At 38.4% G+C, this 26,235-nt stretch overlaps 2 protein-coding genes across 9 annotated transcripts in view; one reads left to right on the top strand and one right to left on the bottom strand.

Moving 5' to 3' along the window:
• Window positions 1–5,416: 5,416 nt before the first annotated feature.
• Window positions 5,417–23,846, bottom strand: LOC141569997 (uncharacterized). Its single transcript, XM_074324806.1, has 3 exons — window positions 23,192–23,846; window positions 7,376–7,411; window positions 5,417–6,593 (listed from the first exon to the last, which is right to left on the bottom strand). The coding sequence occupies exons 1-3, from the start codon at window positions 23,844–23,846 to the stop codon at window positions 6,274–6,276; spliced, it is 1,011 nt and encodes a 336-aa protein (XP_074180907.1). The 3' UTR covers window positions 5,417–6,273.
• RAP1GDS1 (Rap1 GTPase-GDP dissociation stimulator 1) overlaps window positions 23,647–26,235 on the top strand; it is a 130,029-nt gene continuing 127,440 nt past the window's right edge. For 7 of the 8 annotated variants that reach the window (XM_074323300.1, XM_019741122.2, XM_019741119.2 and 4 more), the window contains exon 1: window positions 23,647–23,848. In XM_074323300.1, coding sequence (XP_074179401.1) covers window positions 23,845–23,848 — 4 coding nt within the window. In that variant the 5' untranslated portion in view covers window positions 23,647–23,844. The remainder of the gene's footprint in view (window positions 23,849–26,235) is intronic. The other variant, XM_074323298.1, reaches the window with a different exon arrangement.

Genomic DNA, 26,235 nt, shown 5'->3' with positions numbered 1-26,235 from the left:
AAACTCACTGGGAAATGAAATAAATAAATACGTAAATTTTCCCTATCCAAATCCAGACCTTTTCTTACCAAACCCCTCTAACATTTGCAGTAGCTGTGAGAGCAACTGACCTTTTTGAAGTCTCACCTACATCCATGGAGCTGGTTTCTCTCTGGTGTCCCTATGCCAGAGAATTGTCAGGTGCCATTGGAAATATCTACCTGCCTCTTAATGTCACCTCTCCCACCATCCTTATAAAATTCCACTTTCCTGATTCACATGGTCAGTCTACAAGAAAGCTGTTCTTCCAGAAATTGTCGGAGACCAATAATCTTTATGAGACTAGTAAAACAAAAAGTCAATCTAACAGAATTGCAGAGCAGTTTTAGCAAAATCAGCATGTCCTCAGCCAGAATCCTTGTAAGTATCTGTGGCAGCACACAGTAGCAGTGAGGTTACATGACAGATGCTCCCAGCACCCAAAAGGAGACTCGATCCTAAGGGAATCCCTCCTTCACACCTTTTAAAGAAAAGCTGGTGCAGCAATTTCTCAAATGACATAAAGTTTCAGTTATTATCAGAATAAAAAAGGGGAGGTGTTACATAAAATGGACTTTGAACTATAAGACTCTGTGGATGAAATAAGTTTCTTCTTAAAATCTGGCCAAATGATGTTCATAACATCTGTCTTCAAATCATTCAATATTGAATTGGCCAAAAGTCATAACAGCAACACGGGAAATATGAAAGATTTTTCATGTTTTAAAATTTTCATTACAAAACTTTTTAAAATATAATTTTCATAAATAAGTCCCTACTTACTTCCTAACTCACAGTGTCAAAAATCAACATTTGTGTGAACTTCTGAATGTTACCCCTAGACCCAAACCATAACACACACACACACACACACACACACACACACACACACCATACTTTTTTTCAATAGAACGAATCTAAAATATTAAAATCCAGGCTACAGTGAAAATAAAAATATGCAACATTATTTGTATTTAAAAATATCATCTCAGATAAAAAAAAAAAAATCATGAATTCATAAAGCCCCAGCCATCCTCCAAACACATGGTAGCTCTATTAAGTAAACCTAAGTGATTAGAAATTTTATGGAATCTTAATTAAATAGGAGTGCTTCCAGAGGTGAAGAGGACAGCTTTGCTTTTGCAATATGCTATTTTACTATTATCACTGAAGATTTTCAGACTCCAGAAATAGGCATCTCTTTGTACAGCAGAATTTATGGAATATCTATAGGAAAGTAGTTCATTTGTGCTGATGTCTAATTAGAAAATTGTGAAAAATGATGTGCTAAAATACTCCCACTATTTTAAGAAATAAAAATAATATAATGTGTATGTGATTGCATAAATAGGTAATCACAAGTCATTATTATTATATTTTAATTACACTTCCAATAAAGATAGAATCAGTTGTATTTCTGATATGATAGTTAAGTGTGCCTTTTTAAAAATGTTTCTCTTTCAGTTACTAAAAATGATGACTGTGGAAAATATTGAACTATCTTAATAATCGGGACTAGAAAAGGTATGATGATAAACAAATTCAAATCCTAGGGCATATGCTCAAACAAAATATATATAAATAATGAGGTCTCAGTTATAATCTCATTGGGAGCCTTTTTCAAATTCAGATATGAGAACCTGGGAAACATGAGCTGATGCAACATTCTGAAAAATCCTCCAGGGAAAAGAACATCTACAAAACAAGCATATCAAATGAATTGTGTTCAAGAATTTAAGCCAACGTGTTAACACTAAAAGAGCAATATAGGATCATGAAAGTAAATTTGCATTATCATTTTAAAGCATTCTCTGTTTGGGGACTGCAGTAATCACTTTCAAGAATATATTGCTTATATGAAATTGAACACTATAGTTATCTTGTCTATCTTTGTTTAAAACATATTGTTTTTATGATAACATTTGACTTAATAAAAATAATAAAACTAAAAACTTCCCCCCAAAAGCATGTTGTTATTTACATAACTTCCTCTTTGGCCAAATCAGTCTGAAAAATATTAAGGCAAGTTTAATGTTTATAATAAACCCCATGGGATTTGAGAATATTTTTATGACTGTGAATACAAAAGTTTCTATGAGAAACACTTGTGTTTTGCCACTGCATAAAAAAAAACAAAGCAAATTGCAGATGAGGTAGGGAAAACTTAAGATATTTCACCAAATTTTAATTCTTGAGTACCTACCAAACTGTGTGATACCAAGTCACTTTATACTAGTTAACATGGAAAAAATTAGTTTGTAATTTTAAGTAGTTTTCTAAAAGTATAAACCATTCTCACCCTAATCTTGATTTATAGTTTAAAATGTTAATATATGATAATTAAGCTACTCCCTGCATTACTAGTAGAAAGTAATCACTGTGCTTTTTGTTTTTATATTCTAATATATATCCAAGGGAAAAAATAGTTCTGTGAATTTAGCAAGATATAAAACTTGTGATAATTTCTGTGGTTAAAATTCTTATGCATTATTCAGTACTTACATATTATCTTGTTGCACTGGTATGAATAGCAATCTCACAGAGTATTTACAAAATTTAGAATCCTTGATAGAACAGGAAGGACTCTTACAATTTACCTAATATGAACCTACATTAGAAATTTGTTTTTGAATTATAAAATCAAAAAGGCTCAAAGTAAAAGAAAAACATATATTTTTGGTATCCAGTCATACTTCTTTTGACTGTTTCATGTCTTTGCCCACTTCAATTTTCCTGTTGGGTTGGTTGCCCTTTTTGCATTGATTTAAGAGTTCTTTGTATATTAGACACTGGCCCTTTGTTTAGGAAATGTATCACAAATATTTTTTCTAGTTTGCAGTTTATTGATTGTCATTTACTGTATTTGACATGATGTATTTGAGAAAGCAATTAAGTAATAGCTTTAAAGCACTGAGGAAAAATAATTGTTAACCTGAAATTTTATATCCAGTTGAACTATCATTCAAGAATGAGGCAAAATAATTACATTTTCATATATATAAAGATCCAGAGATTACTACTTTCGAAGTCTCAATAAAAGAACTGAAAAAGGATGTCTTTCAGGAATAAGTAAAATAAAATCAGCAGGGCAAGGATGCATGATATTTTTAAATGGGGTATTGAAAATTAATTAAAATTTTTAATTACTGCTGCCTATAAAAAGCAAATAAATGAAGAATTGTATTTTAAAAAATCAAACAATCATACGATGATAGAGTAGACTAATGGATAATTGAAGCATGCTAAGATCATTTTTATGTTTGGAGAAGAATAGAAACCACATAATTTAAAATCTGTAGGAAAAATTTATAGTTAAATATTATGCTGAAAAAACATAGATTACAACTAAAAGACAGAACATATAATCAGGTAAATTGCTCAGCAGATGAAAAGTGGAGAACAGAAAAGTATGGATCAAGAGAAGGCAGGAAAAATATTTAAAGCAACAGATAAAAAATGGTAAGTATAAAGTATAAAGTAAGATGGTAAAAATCAGTGGAGACATACCAAAAAATGAGATCATCTATTTGAGGTTATCATAGATCTTGGATAAAACAAAATATCGCTCTTTGCTAACAATATACTAAACTAAAAGACCACACACAACAGTTGAAAATAAAAGATAAAGATATCTGATATCTGATGCAAACATTAACCAAATTAAGGTATTTTAGCAGCATAATATTTGAAAAAAATCAAAAAAACAAAACAAAAACAATTCAAGTGAATAAAAATATAAGCCACAGACTGGAGGAAAATATTTGCAAAAGACGCATCTGATAAAAGACTATTATCCAAAATATTAAAAAATCTCTTAAATCTCAACAATAAGAAAACAAATAACCTGATCAAAACATGAGCCAAAGAGCTGAACGGACACCTTACCAAAGAAGATTTACAGATGACAAACATGCATATAAAAAGATGCTCTTCCTCATATGTCATTAAGGAATTGCAAATTAAAACAACGAGTTACCACTACAAACCTATTAGAATGGCCAAAATCCGAAACTAATAACACCAAATGCTGAAGAGAATATGGAGAAACAGGAAGTCTCAGACATTGCTGATGGAAATGCAAAATGGTACCGACACTTTGGAAGACTTTTGGAAGTTTGTCAATTTCTGACAAAGCTATCATATTCTTCCATATGATCCAGCTATTGTGCTCCTGGTATTTACCCAAAAGCATACACATGGATGTTAATAGCAGCTTTACTCATAATTGTCAAATCTTGGATGCAATAAAAATGTCCTTCAGCAGGGAAATGGATAAATTGTGGTACATCTAGACACTGGAATATATTACCCATTCAACACTAAAAAGAAATGAGCTGTACAGCATGAAAAGACAGAGAGAAAACTTAAATGCATATTTCTAAGTAAAAGAAAAGAATCTAAAAAGACTACATATTGTATGGTTCCAATTATATGACTTTCTTGAAAAGGAAAAACTATAAAGACAATAAAAAAGTCAGTGATTGCTGGGAATCACAGGGGCAGAGCTGAATATACAGAGCACAGAGGATTTTTAAGATAATGAAAATACTCTGTATGCATATGATTTTATAATGGGTATATGTCACTATACATTATATTCTCAATAATAATAAGCAACAGAGGCAATAAAGTAATAACTTTAAAACATTGAAGGAAAATAATTTTTAACCTGAAATTTTATATCTAGTCGAACTAACATTCAAGAATGAGTATTATATATTTGTCCAAACCCACAGAATGTACAACACCAAGAATGAACCCTAAATTAAAATATGGATTTTGGTCGATTATGATATGACAATGTAGGTTCATCCTTGGTAAAAATGTACTATTCTAATGAGTAATGTTGACAATGGGGGAGGCTCTGCATGTGTAGGGAAGTGGGTAGATGAGAAATCTTTATATCTTCCTCTCGATTTTGTTGTAAACCTAAAACTTCTCTAAAAGAAAAATAAAGTCTTAAGAAAACAGATGCAGTGTCTGGGCTGTGGTGTCTTTATAGGACTAGCTTGGCTTCAGACTTCTGACTTTGTTGCTATTTGTATAGCTGCCAAGAATGATTCTCCTTTGTTTCCAGAGATTCTGAGAGGTATCCAATATCCTTTACTAAAATCCTCTTCTGTTGATGCCTAGCAGAGCTGGTTTTATTGTTTACAGCTAAGAACCCTGACTGATACAGCTGTGAGGTCCAATCCACCTGGAAAGTAAAGAAATTTCATCACTTAACCTCTGTTGAGAAACTAAGACTGTGCCCTTGGGCTGCATTGTTAGGAATCTGAGCATGGTAACATAGATAAGAGTTTGAAAAATCCAAGAGTGGGTCCACTTACATTGATACTCTTCTGAAACTGCTCTATGATTTTTTATTGTTATTATTATTGCTAAATCCAGTGGCCTGTGTTCTGTTCTCAAGGTTGAACTTTATCCCGTATTTGACACTGTTGATGACTCCCTCCCTCTGAAAACTCTATTATCCTTGACAGAGCGCATGTTAAGGGCAGCGATTGAGTCAGATTACTTTTGTATTCCCAGCACATTGTGTTCTGCTTGACACATGGCACTCAATGAGATTTCAATGAATAAATGAATGAATGAATACATATTGAATTTTAACTAGAACAAAGGAGAGAGCATAATTGAATAAAGCACACAGAAAATTTTAGTTGAATACAGAAAAAATAACAGTAACTCATTTTGAGTGTTTTAAGCCCATTTTCATTATAGTGATTAATTTGCATGTAAGCAAATCATGGATTAATGTAACAAGACAGATAATTGTCTTATAACTAAAATATATCAATGGGATTGGTCTATTTGTTAATATATATTGATTTATCAATTAAATTGAAGAGTAAAAAAGATAATAAAGGAGCTACGGAAATGGCATGCGGTTGCAAAGATCACAAGGAACATTAGATGTGGATATTGTTACTGACATAGGTATTTATCTCAGAAAAACCAAAAGTGCCTTTGCTGATTTAAAAATACCATCTCATTTTTTGGATCTTGAATGATCACCAGATTGATGTGTACCCTACCTAGATTAAAATCTGAAGATAAAAGTGATTTTTACCTGAACAAAACTGAATCAGCCCTGCAGGAGCTTATAGTAAAATACTACTTATACCAAGATCAAGCATGCCCAAGCTAACCAGATATCAATCTCACAGGCATTAATTGATCAGGAACAGGGGTCAGAACACGGCAACCTACAGAACAAGTCCAGCCCCTCATCTATTTTTGTCAATTAAAATTTCATTGGAACACAGACGTGCCTGTTAGGCACAGATGGAGGGATGAGTCGCGGGAGATCAAAATTGGTCTATTAGAATTTATTTGGCTTGTTTGAGCTGTGGGAGGGCAGGCTAGAGCAGAGGGAGAAGACCATAACCTCCCGGAGCAAAGAGGGGGATGGAGTTTTATAGGAGGGGGGTAAATGAAGCTGTTCCCCCTTCCATGCTTCAGGGGGGGTTCGTTGACAAAGGATTTCAGGGCATGGCCAAGCCCTCCAGCTCCACACTCTGGCCCCAGGTCGCCTTCCGGACTGGACTGCCCAGGCCCCTGATCACAGGCCCCTAGGAGATAAAGCGAGACAGGATCAAGACAAGATGTCTTTTAAGATAAGGTTTCTGCTCCTGGCCTAAATATGGCTTAACAGTGCCCATCTTTTAATGGATTAGCTGTGGCTGCTTTTGCCCTACAATGGCGAATTTAAGTACTTGGGACAGAGAGTATGGGCCACAAAGAACCTGAAATATTTACTCTCTGGCCCTTTCTCGAAAAAGTTACCAACCCCTGATCAAGGTCTAATTTAGATTTTTAGATTTGTACAAAAAGGCTCTGAAATGGGAATTCTTTCTATCCCAACATCACAGCCAAAATTTCTCCCTCAGTCCTCTCCTTATCACCCTCCCACTGCCCCCACTTCACTATAATCAGCCTTACAACTGTGAACAGTGTATTGTAATGAAACTTTCTGATTAAAAACCTATGGTGTATCAGAATTCCACATCCACTTGTAAATTATCCTAATTCTTTTCCGTAAATTCTCACATTGTTCTCACTTTTCAAAATGAAGTCGTCCTTTTATCTACAGTCCTTCTCCTCTGACAACTTGATCAATCTGTTTTTCTGCTCCTATTTTCCCACAAATTTCTTTAAAACACTTTCTTCTGTACATGTTCTTAGCAGTATTTTCTTCCAGCTCCATAGTTGCTCATGCATCATTTATCTGCTTCCACGGCTTTCATCATCATTCTGTAGAGCTAATTCCCTCTCGCTCTGACCTTTCCTTGAAACCGCACACCCGCATTTCCAAGCTATACATCTTTGTGTGGGTGTATTGCTTTCCTATCACATTGGTCCAGTTTGACATCTAAATCATTATTTCTGCCTGCAAGAACAAAGCATAAATGCACTTAAAAATGGTAGTTATTCATTGTTTACATTCCCACACTCATTTAATTGCATCACTTTCCAACAGTTTCCAAAGCTAGAAACAAGGGAACCCTCTCATCCATCTACATCTGACCTAACTTAAAATTCTGAAGATTCTTGAGTTTTAAATGCACTTAGAAAATGTCTCCTCCATGTCATTTCTATCATTCTATTTATATCCTCATCATTGAATAACTTTAAAATAGTTGAAATTTGTGTTTCTGTCTTTGGCTATTTCTCTAATTCATTCCTCGTATTGTTCCCAGACTTATTATAATACAAATCTGATCATGAAACAGCTCTGTTCAAGAATCTTCAAGATTCCCCATGGACCTACAAAATGTTTGGAGCAGCATTCAAGGCTAATCATACCCTGAGCTACCTTTTCAGTTTTATTTCCAAATACACCCTATCGTGAAACTTAAACTCTAATAACATCTGACTATTTTCCATTTTCCGAATATATCTTGGCATAAGAGTTGAGTCACTCTTCCCACCCACACTCACCATGCTAAATGCACCTGAGAAACAATAGATGGTCGTAGTTTTGCTCACAATTGGATTTTGGTTTGCTGAGAATACTGTGCAAGCTAGCTCGGGGAAAGAGGAAAAAGAGAACGAAGCACAGTAGTTAGAAAGGCTGCTGAGGAGGTTCTGAGGAAGGAATAAGACAATTGTAAGAAAGAGAGAAATTTTGCAGGGAGAGTTTTAGGCTGTTTTGCTCTATGACTCCTTCCTCTGTTTTCTCATTAAATCTTTAGTAAGTCTATATTTCTAAGCAATATTCTCACAGTTGGATTTAGTTAAGGGCTAAAACTGAGTGGCCTGGCCTGAAGGTATGCATGAGGTGAGTCCAAGAAGACTTGGATTCCATTTAACTGTGTATAGGTTGGCTTCCATCTTTATTTTGTAAATTTCTTTGAAGGCATAAATCATGTTTTATAGTAATTGATCTCTGTTTATGCTATTGATTTAGATTCTATTCATCTCTAATCTGTATTTCTCCTATAATTTCTTTTTCAATACTATCTCTGTGTTCTATTCTCCCAATCCTTCATTCTATAAGGAGCTCTCTTCCACAATCGTATCTCCTATAGCTTATCACTATTCTGTCTTTTTTCCTGTAACCTATCACTGTCACCAGCAAAGCACATGCTCAGAAGAGCATCTTGAGCCTATTCATTCATTCCTTGAATCAGAAATCTAAAGCTATTAAGATGCTTCAGAAAACAGCTGTTCCCTTAGACATCTTACCCACTACCAAACAACTGTTGTTGCGTATGCCCCCTTCTCCCATTAAATAGCATTAGATATGGGACACTTTCAATGAGGCCTGTGATGTTCTATCTTTAAAGCTCTCTTTGCCGATGCACTAAATTAGAGTATGTGACTGATGTTTAAAAGAAAATAATTATGCCAGACACTGTTCCAACAGTGTCAGTTAACAAGACAAAATCCTTATCATTGTTACATTCTAGTACAGAGAAAACAAATAAATAAAACAAGAAAATATCAGATAATATTGCGATGAGTGCGATTAATTTAGATCTGTTTGTTTGCATACATTATAGAAGTGAGGCCACTGAGCTCCTCTCTGAGATATTTGAGCTGTGACCTGAATGACAAGAGGAAAGCAGTTATGGGAATGTCTGAGGAAAGAGCATTCCTGGCTGAGGGAATAGCTTCAGTGATAGATCAGATCTGTCATCGAGAGGTCCTGTCAAACACTAACAGTTTTTATTCTCTCAGATTTGGTGGTTAGAAATTTTGTGTGCAAAAAATAAATTATTTATATCAATCTCTTCATCCTTTCTCTCTTCCCCAATTCTTGCCTTCCAACGTAAAAGTCACTGTTATAACAATTGCCTGCATAAAGTTGGTGCTTAGTAATTATACTACTGTGAGACTTTCCAGTATGAAGCCTCTACTATACCAAGTGTTGCCAAAAGGAGCAGTCACCCTAAAGTCACTGTTTTACTGAGGACCATATTGCTGGGACCAAGTATCCGTCTTCTTCATTCTACTCAAAGAATATGGTTTCCAAAATGTGGTGTGCAAAACAAAACAATGAGGAGCAAGAACAAAATATTAGACTTGACACATTTAATTCTGTATCTATAAAAATGAAGGGATTTATGCTTTTCTAACTTAATGTACTGACTGACACTGCTGCCCTCACTTGTTCACAAGTCAAATGTATAGCATGTATCATAGGCCCAGTAGGGGTGAGAACTGAGGTGCTTGTAAGTTGATTTCCTTTCTATGTACTTACACTGTACCACAATTTATGTGCTACACAGAATGTTTCCAATGTGGTTAATTTTTATAAAATAAGGTCTTTTAATAATATTGGAACCTTTGTAATACTTTATAATAGGGTTGATTATGAAAATTTTTTTACCACACAGTAACCTGTGTATGGTCTTTCTGTAGAAAGGATTATCCAATTAAAAGGTGAGTAACACCTGTAAAAAAAACTTGACAAGTGTTCCCAATTTGCTGACCTTTTCTCTGAATACAAGTGACTGTCAGATATTTTTTGGAAAAAAAAATTCTCTTGATCAGTTTCTTCAAGGTAAAGGTGACATTTTTAATAATGAAGGAGACATTTTTAATAATGAAGGAGAAAGTAACTGCTGCTCAAGACATTTGTGCTCCAGGGAGAGCATTTTTAAAAATAAACACTTAGAAAAGCTCCATTGTTGTCTTAGGTTGGTGCAAAAGTAATTGTGGTTTTTGCAATTGTTTTTAACATTTTAAACCTCAATTACTTTTGCACCAACCTAATATAATTTTGTTGCTGAAAAAAACACACGTAAATATAAAACTTAATATCTGCACTTAAAAACTTGGAAATAGAGTTTTTGAAACTTTAAACAATTTTTTCAAATGAGTAGCTTCAATGGGTTTTGAAGCCATTCCCTAAAAATAAAAAATAAAAATGCAGTAACTTCTGATTAGTTTGTAAGAACAACTGACTGATATTGGGAATGATATGTTTGCTAGCTGAATTTGAATAAAACCCTGTGCATAATTGGGGATGGGATTGAAAAATGAGTATCATGATTTAGCAAGCACAGCTAATGGTGTACTTTTTCCATCTGGCTGTACTTATTTTTGTGAGATAACTCTTTCAGCTAAAATAGCCATTAAAACCAACATGGGAATAATCTGAACTTAGAACCAGACCTCTGAGCCACTATATTACAAGGTATTAAACCAAGATTCTTTTAAATTGTTGAGGCATTCTCACCAGGACAAAGAGGTCATTGAACCATTGATAAATAGAATAAAACATGAAAACTATTATTTAGTTTATCTTTTTGATCTCATCAGTCTTTTAAAAATGTTTTACTTTTCAATTACAGTTGACATACAATATTGTATTAGTTTCAAGTTTACAACATAGTGATTACACGTTTATATAACTTACGAAGTGATCACCCCAATAAATCTAGCACCCATTTGACACCATACAGTTATAATATTATTGACTATATTCCTTATGCTGTATCCTACATTCCCATGAATATTTTGTAACTATCAATTTGTACTTTTTAATCCCTTCCCCTTTTTCACTCCCCCCTAGCTCCTCTCCCAGCTGGCAACATTAAGACGTTTTTTGTATCTATGAATTTGTTTCTGTTTTGTTGGTTTGTACTGCCTCCAAATCTTGAGGACTGTAAATAATGTTGCAATGAACATATGAATGTACATGTCCCTTAGAAGTAGTATTTTGGATTTCTTTGGATAAACATCCAAAAGTGGAATTAGTGGGTCCTTCTTTGTCTCTTGTTACGGACTTTTTCCATTTTCATGAAATATCTTTTTCCATCTCTTTACTTTCATTTTGTGTGTCTTTTGATCTGAAGTAAGTCTCTTGTAGTCACCATATGTAAGGGTCTTGTTTTTATCAATGCAGCCACCCTATATTTTGATTGGAGTACTTAATCCATTTACATTTGAAGTAATTATAGGTAGGTACGTAGGTAGTGCCATTTTATTATTTATATTGATTTTTCCCCCTTCTTAAAGACCCTTTAACATTTCTATTTTATATTCATTCTACAAAGTATGTATTACAGTAAAACATTACATATAATTAATAATTATACAGTTATAATGTATGAGGAATGTTTGAAAATTTTTAGAGTGCATAATAAAAAAAAATCTGGAGATCACTTCTTTAGTAGAACTAGTCTGACCATGTCTCAGATTCCTGTTTACCTTAGTCATCTTTGGAAGTTTAAGTCCTTCCGTCTTCTGTTACACCTCAGTCTTTCATTCTCACATTGCTCTGTAATCTTCTATTCTGACTAAATCCCACTTCCATCTCAACCTTTCCACTCTGCCCTCTAAAAAGCCTGGGTCAGAATCAACAAGTTTCTTGTGGTAGCCATTCTCACTGATGGCTCCCAATGGATCACATCTCCTGGTAGTGACATCATAGTGAGTCCACTCTTTTGAATCTGGACTGGACCTGTGACTCACTTTAATAAATAGAATGTGGCAGAAGTGATGCTGAGCCCGTTCTTGGTCTAAGCCTCAAGAAGTTCTGGCAGTTTTCACTTTCACGCTGTTGGGAGCCCTGGTTATGTTAGAACTTCAACTATACTGCTTGAAAGTTCATGTGGAGAGGGAGAGACCCTGAGATGAAAGAGAGAGACACCCTGAGATGAGAGAGAGAGCATGAGAGAAAGATAGATAGATGATAGATAGATAGATAGATAGATAGATAGATAGATAGATAGATAGATAGATAGATAGATAGAAAGATTGATAGGCAGGCCTAGGCCTCCTGCTGTGCACAGATTTTTCAGTCATCTCCATGAAGGCACCAGATATGTAAATGAGCCAACTTGGCTTTCCAGCACAATCAAAGCCATACATGACTTCAGCCCCTTCCAACATCATGTGAATCAGGAGAATCACCCAGCTGGGCCCAGTCAATCAATGGTATCTTGAGAGATTATAAAATTGTTATTTTAAGTCACTGAGTTTTTGTGTGGTTTATTAAGCAACAATTGGTAACAAAACCTTCTATTACAGTCTCAATCTTCTGGAAACTTTCCATTCTATCTTTGACTCAAAATGGACTTTCCAGTTGAGGACACTTTACCCTCTCAAATGACATCTGTTTTTTCCTTCACAGTCCATCTTCCACAGGGACAATAAGTGGGGTGCATATTCTCCTTGCTCCCCGCTGTCCTTCTGCAGAGACCTCTGCTTCCTTGAAGCTCATGCCATCTGGTTATATCCTTCTCTAAATCATGTTGCTGCCATCTGCTGATCTCTTGGCCATTCCTCTTCCCTCATAGGTAACCTAGTCCCTGGCTCACACTCCACTCCTATTTTTGTCATCACGCTCTGTGGTTTCAGTACCTACGTGGATGACTCAGCCTATAACCTTCCTCTCAGTTCCTTGATTTCTTAACTTTACCCTACTCTTCAGCCACCTGCTCCCATGGCCATACCCTAGACCTTCTAAACTGAACGACCTCTGAAATATAAATTTCAAGTATCTTACCCTTTTAGTCCACATGTGCTATTATTAACTGCACTGCAACTGTTCTTTGACCACATCAGAATCTCTAAAAAACAATGTTGAAGAAAAATACAACCAGGCTGACATATTACATTTTTCATTGATAATTACAAACCTCACATGGACATTCAACACTCCCGTAATACTACTTAATTTCTGCATTTAGGGTTGCAGTCAATTGTGGAGACAACTACTTCATGTTGTCTTTTCTCTTCTCACATCTCCTATCTCCCCTGCCCCTCCCTTGTTTTGTAAATAAAACAGACGTTATTCCATGGGGAGTCTCCATCTTCCTGGCATAAAATCTACCAACCCATCTGTATCGGTATCTTCACTCCTGTTACAGAGATTCACTGCTGGTGTTTGTCTCTCAGACCTATCGTCCCACCAGAGCACTGGGTCCCATCCTCTCTTGCCTTTCCAAAGGTTTTGTACCTTCAGTTATTCTGTCTACTTTGCATCACCAATGGATCATTCACTTCAGTGTGAAAAAAACAAATCTCTTAAAATCCCATGTCTTCCTTCTTATGTCATTTCTCTGCTCACCTCTACAGTCAAAAGTCTTTTAAAAATGTACACAAGCAATCAAATGTTGGTCCTTCTTCAAACTCTAAATCTGGCTTTGCTTCCCAGAATTCACGTAAACAATTCTTGCAGAATCACCAACAATCTTCTCGCTGCCAAATCCAAGGAATATGATTGTGCTGCCATCATTTTTCTCTCCCAGTTTTTCCCGTTTGAGTACATGGCACCACTAACCACTCACTTAAACCAGACGTCTCAGCCTCAATTATCCTTAATCACCTAGCCTGAATTCCTCCTTAACTCTTCTCCCTAAATCTGATTCATCAGCAAGCCCAGCCTTTCTACCTCTGGACCTCTAATCCTCTTACTTTTCTCCTTCTCCGTTAGAGCCACCCTGGTGCAAGCCACAGCATCTCTCACAGGCCTCTCATCATCAGCTGTCCTTATCTCCACTCATCTGCACAGCAGCCAATAGGATCTTTCCAAACTGTAAATCAGTGTGTAACTCCACTGCTAAAAACCTTTCACTGCTTTTTGTTTGTACTTAGAATAAAATTCAGACTCTGTACCATGGCCTAGAAGACCCATCTGATGGGAGTAGAAGGGTCATATTTATCCCCCTCCTTCATACATTCCATAGAGAGAACGTTCTCTCTGCAGGAAGAAAATCATGCAAATAGTCCTGGTTTCTCTCAGCAACTGCTCCTCCACTCTCATTCCTTAGTACCCTTTTTCCACTGAGAGGAAGAAGGAACTATCTCTGATAAAACAGGGAATCAGACTGAGAAAGTGTGGCTCAGACTTCTCCGGTTTCTTCTTTCTGAATGGCTTAATTCTCCTTTGCCCTTTAGCAAATGGCTTCCCCTGGGGGGAAGCCTGCAGTTTAGTCTGCTTAGGACAGCAGGGAAAGTAAATTTATTCAGGATGATGGCAGTGGGGGCAGTACTAGCAGAAGCCCATTTTGTGCTGTTCTCCAATGAGCAGAATCAGTGATACAGCTATTTTGATCTCCATCAAATCTGACTCCTGAATCCTATTTCCCACTTGGTTTTAAATTCTGGAATAATGTGGAGGGCTTAAAGCCCCAAATTCTACTTTATTGGACCTTTTGCTACTTCTGCAACTTCATTTTTTTGCCACTCTCCCTTGCTTACTAGGCTTCAGTTACTCTGGCCTTCTTTCATTTTCTAAAACACAGCCAAAGTTTTCCTGCCTCAAGATCTTTGCACTTGCAGCTGCCTCTGCCTGAAAAGTTCCTCCTCTGGCTAAGCCTGATTTCCTTATCTTCAGGTCTCGGATTAGTTATCAGGTTCCAAAAGTGGCCTTCCCATAAATGTTACATAAAGTTACTTCCCCACTGCCATTTTTGTCTGTTCCAGCTCATCTGCTTCCTTCACAGTACTTACCTTTTTGTTTGTTTGTTTATTTGCTTGTTTGTCCTTCTTACTCAAATGTGCTCAGTGAAGGAATAAGTCTTATTGTGTTCAGTTATATCCCCAAGGATTAGACCATAGATCAATACATAGTATTAAGTATTCGTTGAATAAATGCATGACTACATGGAAATAACAACTTAGAATTAATACCTGGCTTGCCGACTTGATAATTACGAAGTGTTTATTCCAATTAATTTCCATGTGAAATTTTCACATTCCTGTAATTGTTTTTTACCCAGAAAATCAGGAATTGGTTTGTTTACTAAAACAAACAAACAAACAAACAAACAAAAAACTAGGTTCTGAATGTGCAAATGCCTTGGAGAGGTGATTGCTTCAAGAATACAGAGTCAACTTAATCAATGATGTTTACTGAAAACTTATACATATAGAACTATTACTATTACTAGGTTCTAGGAAGGAAAAAAGGACATTAAAAAGTGGATCTGGATCATGGATCTGGACAGATGAAAATGTACATCCATGAAATGATTAAAGTACACATATAAAATGAAAAGCCTGTTGTTCAGCATGAGGAGATAAGTAGTTAATACATTTATCAAGTATAGTCATACTTGATATGCACATTACATATGTATCATCAATACATACAGATTCTTACTAACTTTCATACATTTACCAGAATAAATATTAACTACTGAGGTAGGCAGGATAATGTCCCTCCACTCCACCCCCAACATATCCACCCCAGGTACCTGTGAATATGTTACTTTACATGGCAAAAGGGACTTTGCAGCTGTGATTGAAGGGTCATGAGATGGGGTTATTATCCTGGATTATCTTAGTGACCCTAACATAATCATGAGGGTCCTTCTTATAAGGGAAAGAATGAGGCAGGAAAGTAAGAGGAGGCGATGTGATTGCTGGCTGGAAGGGGCACACGAGCCAGGGAATGTGAGCAGCCCCGAGGTGTTAGAAAAGGCTAGGAAATTGATTCTCCTCTAGAGTGTCCAGAAAGGAATGCAGCCCTGCTCACACCTTGATTTTAGCCTGGTGAGCTCCATTTTGGACTTCTGATCTCCAGAGTTGTAAGATAATAAATCTGTGTGAAGCCAATAATTTTGTGGTAATTTGTTACAGCAGCAATAGGACACTAAGACAAGTATATTAAGCAAACTTTATTCCATCTATAATACTTCTGAATCTGGTAACCCCTCAGGATCATCATTATGAGAATTAATTACTAGTGAACTCTAAATAGATGTGCTGATTAATGAGGCTTTTCAGTTCAGAAGTCTGAGCTAGTATTTTATTATAAAAGCTTTATAAACACTAAGAATTATTTAATTGGAGTTGGATGAGATTAAATTAGAACACGTCTCCTTAAGGAAGTCTTTAGGTGAATTGTTAAGTGTATAAAAGAGGACCCTTGAAAAGGAGACAGTGGAACATTCAAGAGGATCTCGAAAAACCTTAAAAGTAGCAAAAAGGACAATTACTGGTGATTTGAGCAACGCACACATAGATGAAGCAAGATAATCTAATCAGAGCTCTTCTTTTGAATTGCTTTTTTTAATGTAAAAGGCCACTCTTAAAATGCTTGTTTCACAAGCGAATCAATGGTTATACATCCATTGGCATAGATTACTGATTAGTTTCCTATCATCTGGGAAGCATTCCTAGGTAGAAACCAGCCAGGTAATCTTGCCAGTGTAGGGAAGTAGGTAAGACAAAGTGCAGGTGTCTCTTTCTCATGCAGTGTCATAGTGGAGATGAGGTTAGGGGTGAGGAAACAAGTTTATACAAGGCAGCGTGATGAAACGGAAGGAGCGGGGACTTTGAAATCAAACAGACTTGGTTCAAATTCCCCTCTACCTTCTATTGGTTGCGTGACATTAGGCAAATGAATTAAAATATTTTGATTCTCCATTTCCTTATATGTAAAATACCTAACTCATGTGGTTAGCATTAGATGTTAGTATTACAGGAGAGTTTCTGACACATAAGTGATCCTAAGAGCATCGATTAATTTCAATTAGTGCTTCCCAGTGTTGCCTCAGGCCAGTCCAGAATAGGAGCAGTAGAATGTTTTAAGACTAAGAAGTATTTCTGCAGCAAGTCTGTGAGGATGTACGTTAGAGTAGGCGGCGTGGAGAGTGAGGTCATCTTAGGCAATAGAACTAAATGCTTCTATCAGAACAAAGCACAGTGAGAAAAATATTCAATTTGAAAGACAGTTAGTTCATGGTTTCGCCTCTTGACAGATGTAATACCACTCACAATTTTTAAAAAGAAGAAATTTGAGAGACAGCTACAAAGTGAACTGTTCCCGAAGACAGAATTAACTGCCAAAGAGGTAGTTAGAGATAGAATTGGACTCAGCATTCTTGTACCTTGCACTTTCTTTCCCTTTATGATAATAGTCTCATTCTTTATGTCTCTTGATGTCAAGACACCTATTATTTTACTTTGGTACAATTTCCTCATTACATTGAAATGTGGTAAGAAAACTTGGTCAGGCATCAGTAACCTGAGATCTCATTCTTTTCTGAGCTGGTATCTCACTAATGAACTCTATAAAAACTGAGTTAAATTTGAAGTTTGGAGAAAGAAAAGGAAACAAAGTTTACCCTTACTTGTCAAGTGACCTAAAAATATACACGCATAACTTGTTCCTGCATGTTATGATTTAGAACCTTAGAGGCATAGCAAGCTTCTAACCCCCCTTTTAGTGCAATAGAATGGCAAAGCCAACTGAAATTAAAATAGGCTGAATCTTATTTCAAGAATAACTGAGGCTAATCAAAAGTAGCTCTGTTAAATATTCATAAATAAAATATTATAGTAGTATATATAGTCTCTTTCATGCTTGTACATTTCAGAGAAGCAGGAGAAAAAAATACACAAGAAACTCTTGCTTCAAATAAAGATATTTTACAAACCAGTACTATTTTTTAGTCTGTTGAGGTCACACAAAATATAAAGTGAGGGTTTGAATTCGAGAGACTTAGATTTTAATTGTCTCCTTTATTAATTAGTTATAGATCCTAAGTTAAATTATTTAAACATTCTGAGTATGTTTTATAATTTGTATAGCTGAGATAATCATACCTCCCACATAGTGCTGTTATATAGTTTAACTACACATCTAATCAATCTTCAATCCAATACCAATTTGTTAATATGTCTCAAGACTGTTCACTACTGTCTATCCCCACTGTTTCTATTTTAGTTCAAGTCACATCTGAAATATTATAACAGTCTCCTACCAATCTCCTCGTCTCCAGTCTAGACCTCATTCTTAGCCACTTTCCACTCTGCAACTACTAAAATATAAATTTAATTATGTCATTTTCAAAATTAAAATCCTCCCAGAGCTCCCTGCTGCCCTCAGGATAATGTCCAACACCTCGCCTCAGCCACTGAGGCCCCATAGGATTTGATGCCTCTTGTCCACTTTTGTCCCATGACCTTTTCTTTTTTCCCACATCTTTGCATACTTCACACTATGCATGACCTGACTACATGATCATCAAAGATTCAAACCCTTGTCTCTAGGCTCATATACATAAAGCCTTCCGCTTGATTCTCTTCTATTTATCCTTCAGGTCTCTGCTTAAATGGCATCTTCTCCAGGAGACTTTCCGTGACAGGGTTAAATGTCCTACCTATATTCTTCCACACTAACGCATCTTGCTAGCTACAGCACTGTATTTTCACTGTTTACTTGTCTGTCTCTACCACTGTACTCCTTGAGGGCTGAAACTGTCTTAATCACCCTGTGTACCTAATTCCTAGACGGAATGGTACACACTCTACATAAATATTACTTTCTTTCATCTACTTCTTCTGCCCCTATACTGTTTTACCATGTTATTCCATTTCTCAGAAACTTTCAATGGGTCCCTATTTCCTACCTTATCTAGTTTAAATTATTTTGCTTGTTTTTTAACCCCACACACTCTGTTATACTGAATTTCCAATCTTATTTCCCAACATGCCCTAATATGTACCCTTTTTACGGTCTTATGAATAAGAATACCTGTGCCATAGTTCATGCTCTTTCTCTCTCTTGGACTAGATTCCTTACTTCCCATTATCTTTCCTAAAAAATTTCTGTCCATCCATAGCCTCTCCTTTTGAAACCATCTATGACTTCTTTGACTAATTTTCTTTACATGTTAGCACTGAGAGGCTCAGGAGATTTTCTATTAGGAAGAAACTTTAAAAATAGACTGATTCTACTCATTTTGCATGATACATATCTGTAGCTGTCTCTTACACCGTGTTTCCCCAAAAATAAGACCTAGCCAGACCATCAGCTCTAACGTGTCTTTTGGAGAAAAAAATTAATATAAGACCAGTCTTATATAAAAATTAATATAAGATCTGGTCTTATTTTAATATAATAATCTTATATAAGACCCAGTCTTACATTAATTTTTGCTCCAAAAGACACATTAGAGCTGATGGTCCGGCTAGGTCTTATTTTCGGGGAAACACGGTATCACCTAGCACAGTGCTAGGCTCAGAAGAGACGCTGAATAAATACTCAATTGATTGTAAAGTGTTATTATCTTATCTAAAAATATACAATTTACATATATATTTATTTGCAATATGTAGACATTAGTCAGTTTGACGTAATACGACTGTAAAAGAAATTTAGATTTCATAAGATTTGGAAAATAGTTAATATATTAAGTAAATGAGAAGTGACGGGATAGGGTTACAGTTACATTTCAGGTATTAAGACCTTTCAATTGTTCAGCCTGGATTACCCTAATCTCACCGAGGCTTTTTGAAAAATAAAGTGTTTAGGCAGAAAACTATTCACTGCCAAATCAGTTTTTATCACTGCAAAGTTCAGTTAACTACTCCAGTGAGATTCCCTTAAATGATATTCAGAGCATCATGGTGAAAGCAATCAATTCCCTATTTTCTTTGAAGAAACTCTCTTTTTACTTCCTTTAGCTCTGCCACTACCGTTTCCTTTAAATAGTTTAAATCACCTTCTAACCTCTGTGGAGGGAAGTTATGTTATAAACGTTGCCAAAATGTAGTGCTTCTGATCCTTTCTAATAAACATTTTCCTTGATACTCCCCACACTACCAAAAGCTATTGAATAATTACAAACCAATTTTCAACAATAAATTGACATTCAGATAAATTTGTGATACTTTATGAATATGGATTTTTAGATAGAATTTGAAAATGTCTGCATTGGGCCGGAATGCCCTCCTTTATTTTGTAGCAAGTCTAATCAAATTGTGACCATTGCCTAACATGGAGCATGGGCACTAATAGATTTCTGGAAAACTCTTTTGATATCAGGTGAATATTTCCTAGGTATTTATATGATCGATGACTAATCATCAAAGAAATTTTTCTAACATAAGCTTTTTGAGGACAGAGACCATAGTTTTTTATCCCAAGTTCCCATAATAGCGCCTCATACATACTAAGCACTCCATACATCTCTAAGGAGTACATGGGTGCATAAATTAGTACAAAGAATACATTCTACCCAGTGGAGGACTCGTTGTTTAAGATAGAAACAACACAGCAGCTGTCATCATCATCATCATCATCCCTATAAACCTTTACTGAGTAAGTTTACTTGGTAAAATGCTAGCGTTTACAAAAAGAATATTAACAATAGTCTTGCTCTTTCAGAATAAAAACTCTAAAAGAAAGAATAAAAAGACTTTCATTCATACGACAAATTTTTATTGACCACTTGTTATGTGTTAACATTCTTTTGGCACTGGCAATATAATGGCAAATAAGGCAGACAAAAATTTCTGTCCTTGGGGAGCTCAAATTAAAATTGGGGTGACAGGCAATAAGCAAAATAAACCTTAATGATAAGTGCTAAGGAAAAATTAAGTATGGAAATGGGCATATGAAGTGGGAGAGAGTACTGAAATTTTAGGTAAAATGGCTAAGGAAGGCCTCATGCAGGTAACTTTTGAACAAAAACGTGAAATAAAAGTATGAGAAAAATGTTATATTCCTAAAATAGAAAGGGAGGGGAACTAATGTTGTGTGTGACAGGGGTAAGAATTCTACCAGTCCACTTCTGCATGTAGCAGGCAGTACAGCAGTGCCCCCTTAGCTGAGGTTTCACTTTCCTAGGCTTCAGTTAACTGTGGGCAACAAGAGTACAAAAATATTAAATGGGAAATTCCAGAAATAAACAATTCATAAGTTTTAAATTATGCGCTACTCTGATTAGTGTGATGAAATCTCTGTCCGGCATATCCACTCCCCAACAGTTAGTCACTTAGCCATCTCAGTTATTAGATTGGTTATCAGAAAGAGAGAGAGACAGAGAGACAGAGAGACTACATTCACATCCCTTTCATTACAGTATTGTTATAATTGTTCTATTTACTAGTTATTCTTAATCTCTTGCTGTGCCTAATTTATAAACTTTATCATAGGTATGTATGTATAGATGTACAGGAAAAACATAGTATATATTGGGTTCAGTAATATCTGTGTTTCAGGCATCCACTGGGGGGTTGGAATGTACTCAGTGTGGATAAGGGGGGAGTACTGTATTGGGTCTCACCATGGTTACACATCAGTGTTGGGACTGACTCATTGTGTGCAATATGCCTGAACAATCCTGTGGTTTAAATTGGTAAAAGGGCTGAAGGGATGGCTTTTGGCTTCAAGCAAAACAAAAGGGCACTTAAACTAGCATCGGGTGGGAGGTCACAAAGCTTCATCAACTATTTTTGCTGCTAGTTTCAATTTATATATCCAAATGAAAGACAGAAGATGCTCTTAGACATTATTGTAATTAAATTATTGTAATTAATTACAAAAAGAAGCAGCAGGAAAAGTGAAACAAGTGAACTAGAGAATCTGGAAGGAGATTAATGAAGGTTAAGAAAAGACCAAGCAAGTATTGTTGTTTGAGCAATACAAACGCGCCAGGGTGGTCATACTTGAGTCGTTGGGCCCCTCATCAGACTGGTGGTGTCCTTATGAATGGAAAATTGAACAGACATGCCATGTGAAGGCTGGAGTTATGCTACAAGTCAAGGACGTACCAGAAGCTAGGAAGAAATCCTTCCTTAGTGCCTTCAAGAGTGAGCATGGCCCTGCCAACACTGATTTCAGACATCTGGCCTCTAGAACTGAGAGAACCTGTTCCTCTTGTTCTAAGCCACCCAGCTTTTGGTGCTTTGTTACACCAGCTGGAAACCAATTCAACCTTGTAAGATTACTTAGAGGCAAACAGAAAGATCATCCTAAAATCACAGCAAGGGAAAGAGTGAGGTGCCTCATTGTCTTGTGCATCAGAAGTTTTACAGCTGTGCCTTCTGCACTTACATTGTATTGTTTCACTAAACCTCTTTTTAACGGTTTCATTTTTGTTTTAGACAAGTCACATAAAATCTGCTTTCTGCTGAACAAATTACATGGCCCATTCTGACTTCTGTGCTTGCAGTAACTTCTGTCATACAAACGGAAATTTCATCTGATCTAAGAAGGGACCACGGATGATGGGAGTAAAACGCACCTTTTCTCAACATTGGATGGAAAGAGTAAAATTTCAAAGGGGGAAAGAAACCTCCATTCAGCTATTCAGCATCTCCCTCCCCCAGATTGTGCTGCTGACTCCTCAACTCCAAATACAGAGGGGTCAGGGCAAGACCAGGTGCGGAGAAAGGGAAGATTCCCTGCAGCCTCCTCTCCCAGGGCAAAAACCGAAAACCGGCCCGCACCTGGCGCGCATGCCCAGCCGGGAGAAGCCCTCAAAAGGGAGCGCCCGGCTGAGGTCCCGGCGCACCTGGGAGGTGCGGGGAAGCAGCCCCGCCGGGCCACCGCCAACGCAGGCAGACTTTTCTCTTCCTGCCGCGTCCATAGGGAGCGGGGAGGAGCTGGGTGCAGCCCGAAGGCGAGGGCACCCCTTGTTAAATGGCTTCTCAGGCGTCCTCCGGGGGATGAGGAATGGAAGCCCGCCCTCTTGAGGAAGGAGAACGACATATTCCCGGAGGAAATCCTGGGCGGTCACTCTCCTCGGCTGTCCGGAACTCTCGGTTTCTAAACGAGCCACAGCCAGGGCAGCCTGGAGCCGTCCCACTGATAAGCCCGCTAACCTGCAACGCCCTCCCAGCGGCCACCTCCCCGCTCGCTGCCCAGCGGGCCACCGGCTGCTCGGCACACGGGCGTCCCCAGGTACCCAGCCCCTGGCTACGTCGCTCTACGTCCATCCTGCTTCGTTTCAGGACGTCCGCTTTGTTTCCTCACCGTCCTGCCCTGACTGAGGCGGCCCAGCGTCTCCTCCTTCGGGCGCCTCCCGCCTGTGCAGCCGGGGAGCCCCGTTTACCGGGTGTGGGGGTGGCGGGGGCCCCGTAGCAATCCTGGGGCGAGCCGGACGGTCGCAGCTCGGACTCAGTACCCTAGTGCGTGGCCTGCTCGCGGCCCACCCTCCGCCCCCCCCGGCGGTCGCCACCAAGGTCCTCGGCGGCGGCGGCTGCAGCCGGTCCGCAAACACACGCCCACCCGCACGCCGAGATTCCCTCGCCACCGGGAGAACAAGAGGGCGGCACTGAGCATGCTCGGTGGGGAGGGCGGGGCGCTCCGGGCCGCGCGTCGGGGCGGGCGGTCTCCAGGCCGCCCCGGCGCCTGTGCCGCCCGCCCGCCCGCTCCGAGCCGCGCCCGCCGCAGGCTGCGCCCGCCGCCCCGCCCCGCCCCGCCCCCCGCCGCTCGTCCCCGCCGCGGCCGCGCCGCCTGCAGCAGCAGCAGCCCCAGCAGCAGCAGCTGCTCCTCCCCGGCGGCCACCCCCCGCGGGTCCTTCCCTGGCTGCGGGCGAGAGCGAGGCAGAGGGAGGACACAGCGCCGCGACGCCTGCACCGGAGACCTTCGCCTCGCCCTGCAGGCTCCTCACCCTCGGGAGGAACATGGGTAAGTCACCCTTCCTCCCCCGTCATCGCCTGACATTTTCCTCTTTCTCGGCGTGTTGCAGGGTGGGAAGCATTCTCGGCGCAAAGTTGCCGGATTTCTCAGATCCCCGGGTGTCAACCAGCGGCTCTGCCTCCGGGGAGAGTCAGGGCGCGAGGAACGCACGCCGGGTCCGCGGGCCGGGAGGGTCCCGAGCGTGGGGTGGGGTCGGGCCGCGGGGCCGGACCGCCGCGCCGCTCGCGGGCACCGCGCCGCCGCGCCTCCCCTCCTCCATTCTTCCTGCCCGAGCCGGTGCCGGGGCACCGCGGAGCCTGCCTCGCGGGCTCGCATCCTCTGCCCACCCGCCGTTCTCCCGAGGCCGCCTGCTTCCTTTCCCCAGCGTCTGCGGGGCTGCAGGCTCGGGGTCGACCCCGAGAAAGCCCACTTCGCGTAACTTCCCTGGCTGGGCGACCTTTTCCCCATCGTGGGGACGGCGCATCCCGAGGCGGGGAAGTGTGAGCAAGTAGTTTGTGAGGGTGATTTTACTACCTGCACGGAAATTATTTTCGATGAGCGAGAGCGGGCAGCCTCATAGGTTGAAAGGATGACTTGTCAGAGGCCACGAGGAATGTAGGAAGGATGGATAGAGCCACTAGCTGTTGAATTACTGTTGGTGACTACAGTGTGCAGGATTCCTGTGCTCAACCCGTGTACGGGGTTCCCTCGCCTGTCTACTGTAGCTGACAACTGCACCGTGTGACATGTTACCGAACTTACATTAGTTATTCGTTCCCAGCGTCCCCTGCCTAAATCTGCATAATCTGATTTGGGTTCCTTTGTATTTACGTAGTTAATCTCAAGAGGTTGGTTTGAATGAGATATTGAAATGCAAATATGTTTTGTAAAACTACATATAATTTATCCTGACCGTTTTTCATGTTGTTCGACTGTTAAGTTCAGTCATTACAAAAACGTCTGATGAATTCTGTACTGTAATTAAAAGCCAAAGTTTTGTTGTTGTTTTTAATAGTAGCAATTTGGAATAACATACTTCTGTGTGTTCCCCAGTTTGTTTCACTCCTTCCTGTCGTATAATTTCCCCTTTTTAAAATGTGCTCCGTTGTCATCTGTCAACTCGGACTTTTCCCACCCCTTCTGTGCAAGTTATTTTAAGCTTGAGATGAGTGTGATCCTTTCATCTGTCCCCAGTGTTCAGCCTGTCCAGAGTTAGGTCATGGCAACTCAGAATCTTCAAGGAAGTTATCTAAATCTAGAAATGGTGTCGTGAGAGCCTACTTGAAAAGCAAATTCTTCAAGGTCTGATTCAGACCTTCGACCATATATCTGGAAGAAGCCAGTGTTGGAGGAGGAGGTGGTGTGAATGAAAAATGAATCTAGGGCCTTGAATTTCATTTTCAGTTGTTCAGTTTTTTCCCTTTTAATGTACTATTGGTATGCTGAACAAACACTTGTAAAAACAGAGTGGCCCATTTATATGTATCTAGCCTTTCTCTGGGAGTAGAATTTTAAGTAAATATTAAGATTATTGGACACGTTGTGTCTTCTTCTTGAACATAAAAAATTTTCTTCTTAATTATATACCACAAGAGTGCTCTGTAAAATACATCTTCTCATGTTTCAAGGTGAGCTTTTAAAAAATCTAGCTGAAATTTTAACTAACATGTCAAATCAGTACCTTTTCAATGGAAAAACTCCCAATTCTTCAATACTAGTGAATACAAATACTTGAAACGAAATTATTTACTCAAAAATAATTAATCCTAAAAATCTTGAATGTTATTGCTTGATTTTTTTTTTTAAAAAAAGGCCAAATAGAAATCCATCTCTTATTTGAAGCTTCTCAGATAACTCGTTAATTAAATTCATCTCTCTCTCTCCTCATAGCATTCTGTTTGTACCTTGTTGGAAGCTTTTTAGAACTTACATAATCTGCTTTATAATGGAACTGTTTATGTGTGTCTGTTGTGCATTTAATAATGAGTTCTAGAAGACGAAAATTATGTCTTACTAATTTTTGTGTCCCCAACAGTGCTTTCCACATAGTAGGTATTAAGGAAATTTTTGGTGAATTAACTGTTGAATTTAAAACCCATCTATTATTTTTAACTTGTGAACCTGAAAGTATGGTCTCTGAAAAACATTTGGGTTGGTAGATGTTGTTGGAGGTGTGGAGAAAGTGGGAACAGAGATATATAATTATACTACAACTGCTCCTCTCTAAAAAAACAACACAAAAAGTTAGGTTTTCTGTGAGGTATGGGTTTGGGGGCAGCCTCCAGGCAAGCCATTTCCTTCTACAAGGTTGTCTTCAATGGTAAGGTGATTTAGTGTGTCATCAGTAGGTGTGTGCAATAATGTAAAATTTAAACCTTGGAAAGCCGTTTTATATT

The sequence above is a fragment of the Rhinolophus sinicus genome, linkage group LG02 (assembly GCF_036562045.2).
Source record: "Rhinolophus sinicus isolate RSC01 linkage group LG02, ASM3656204v1, whole genome shotgun sequence".
NCBI classification, from domain to species: domain Eukaryota; kingdom Metazoa; phylum Chordata; class Mammalia; order Chiroptera; family Rhinolophidae; genus Rhinolophus; species Rhinolophus sinicus.
This window is presented reverse-complemented; position numbering and strand designations above follow the sequence as displayed.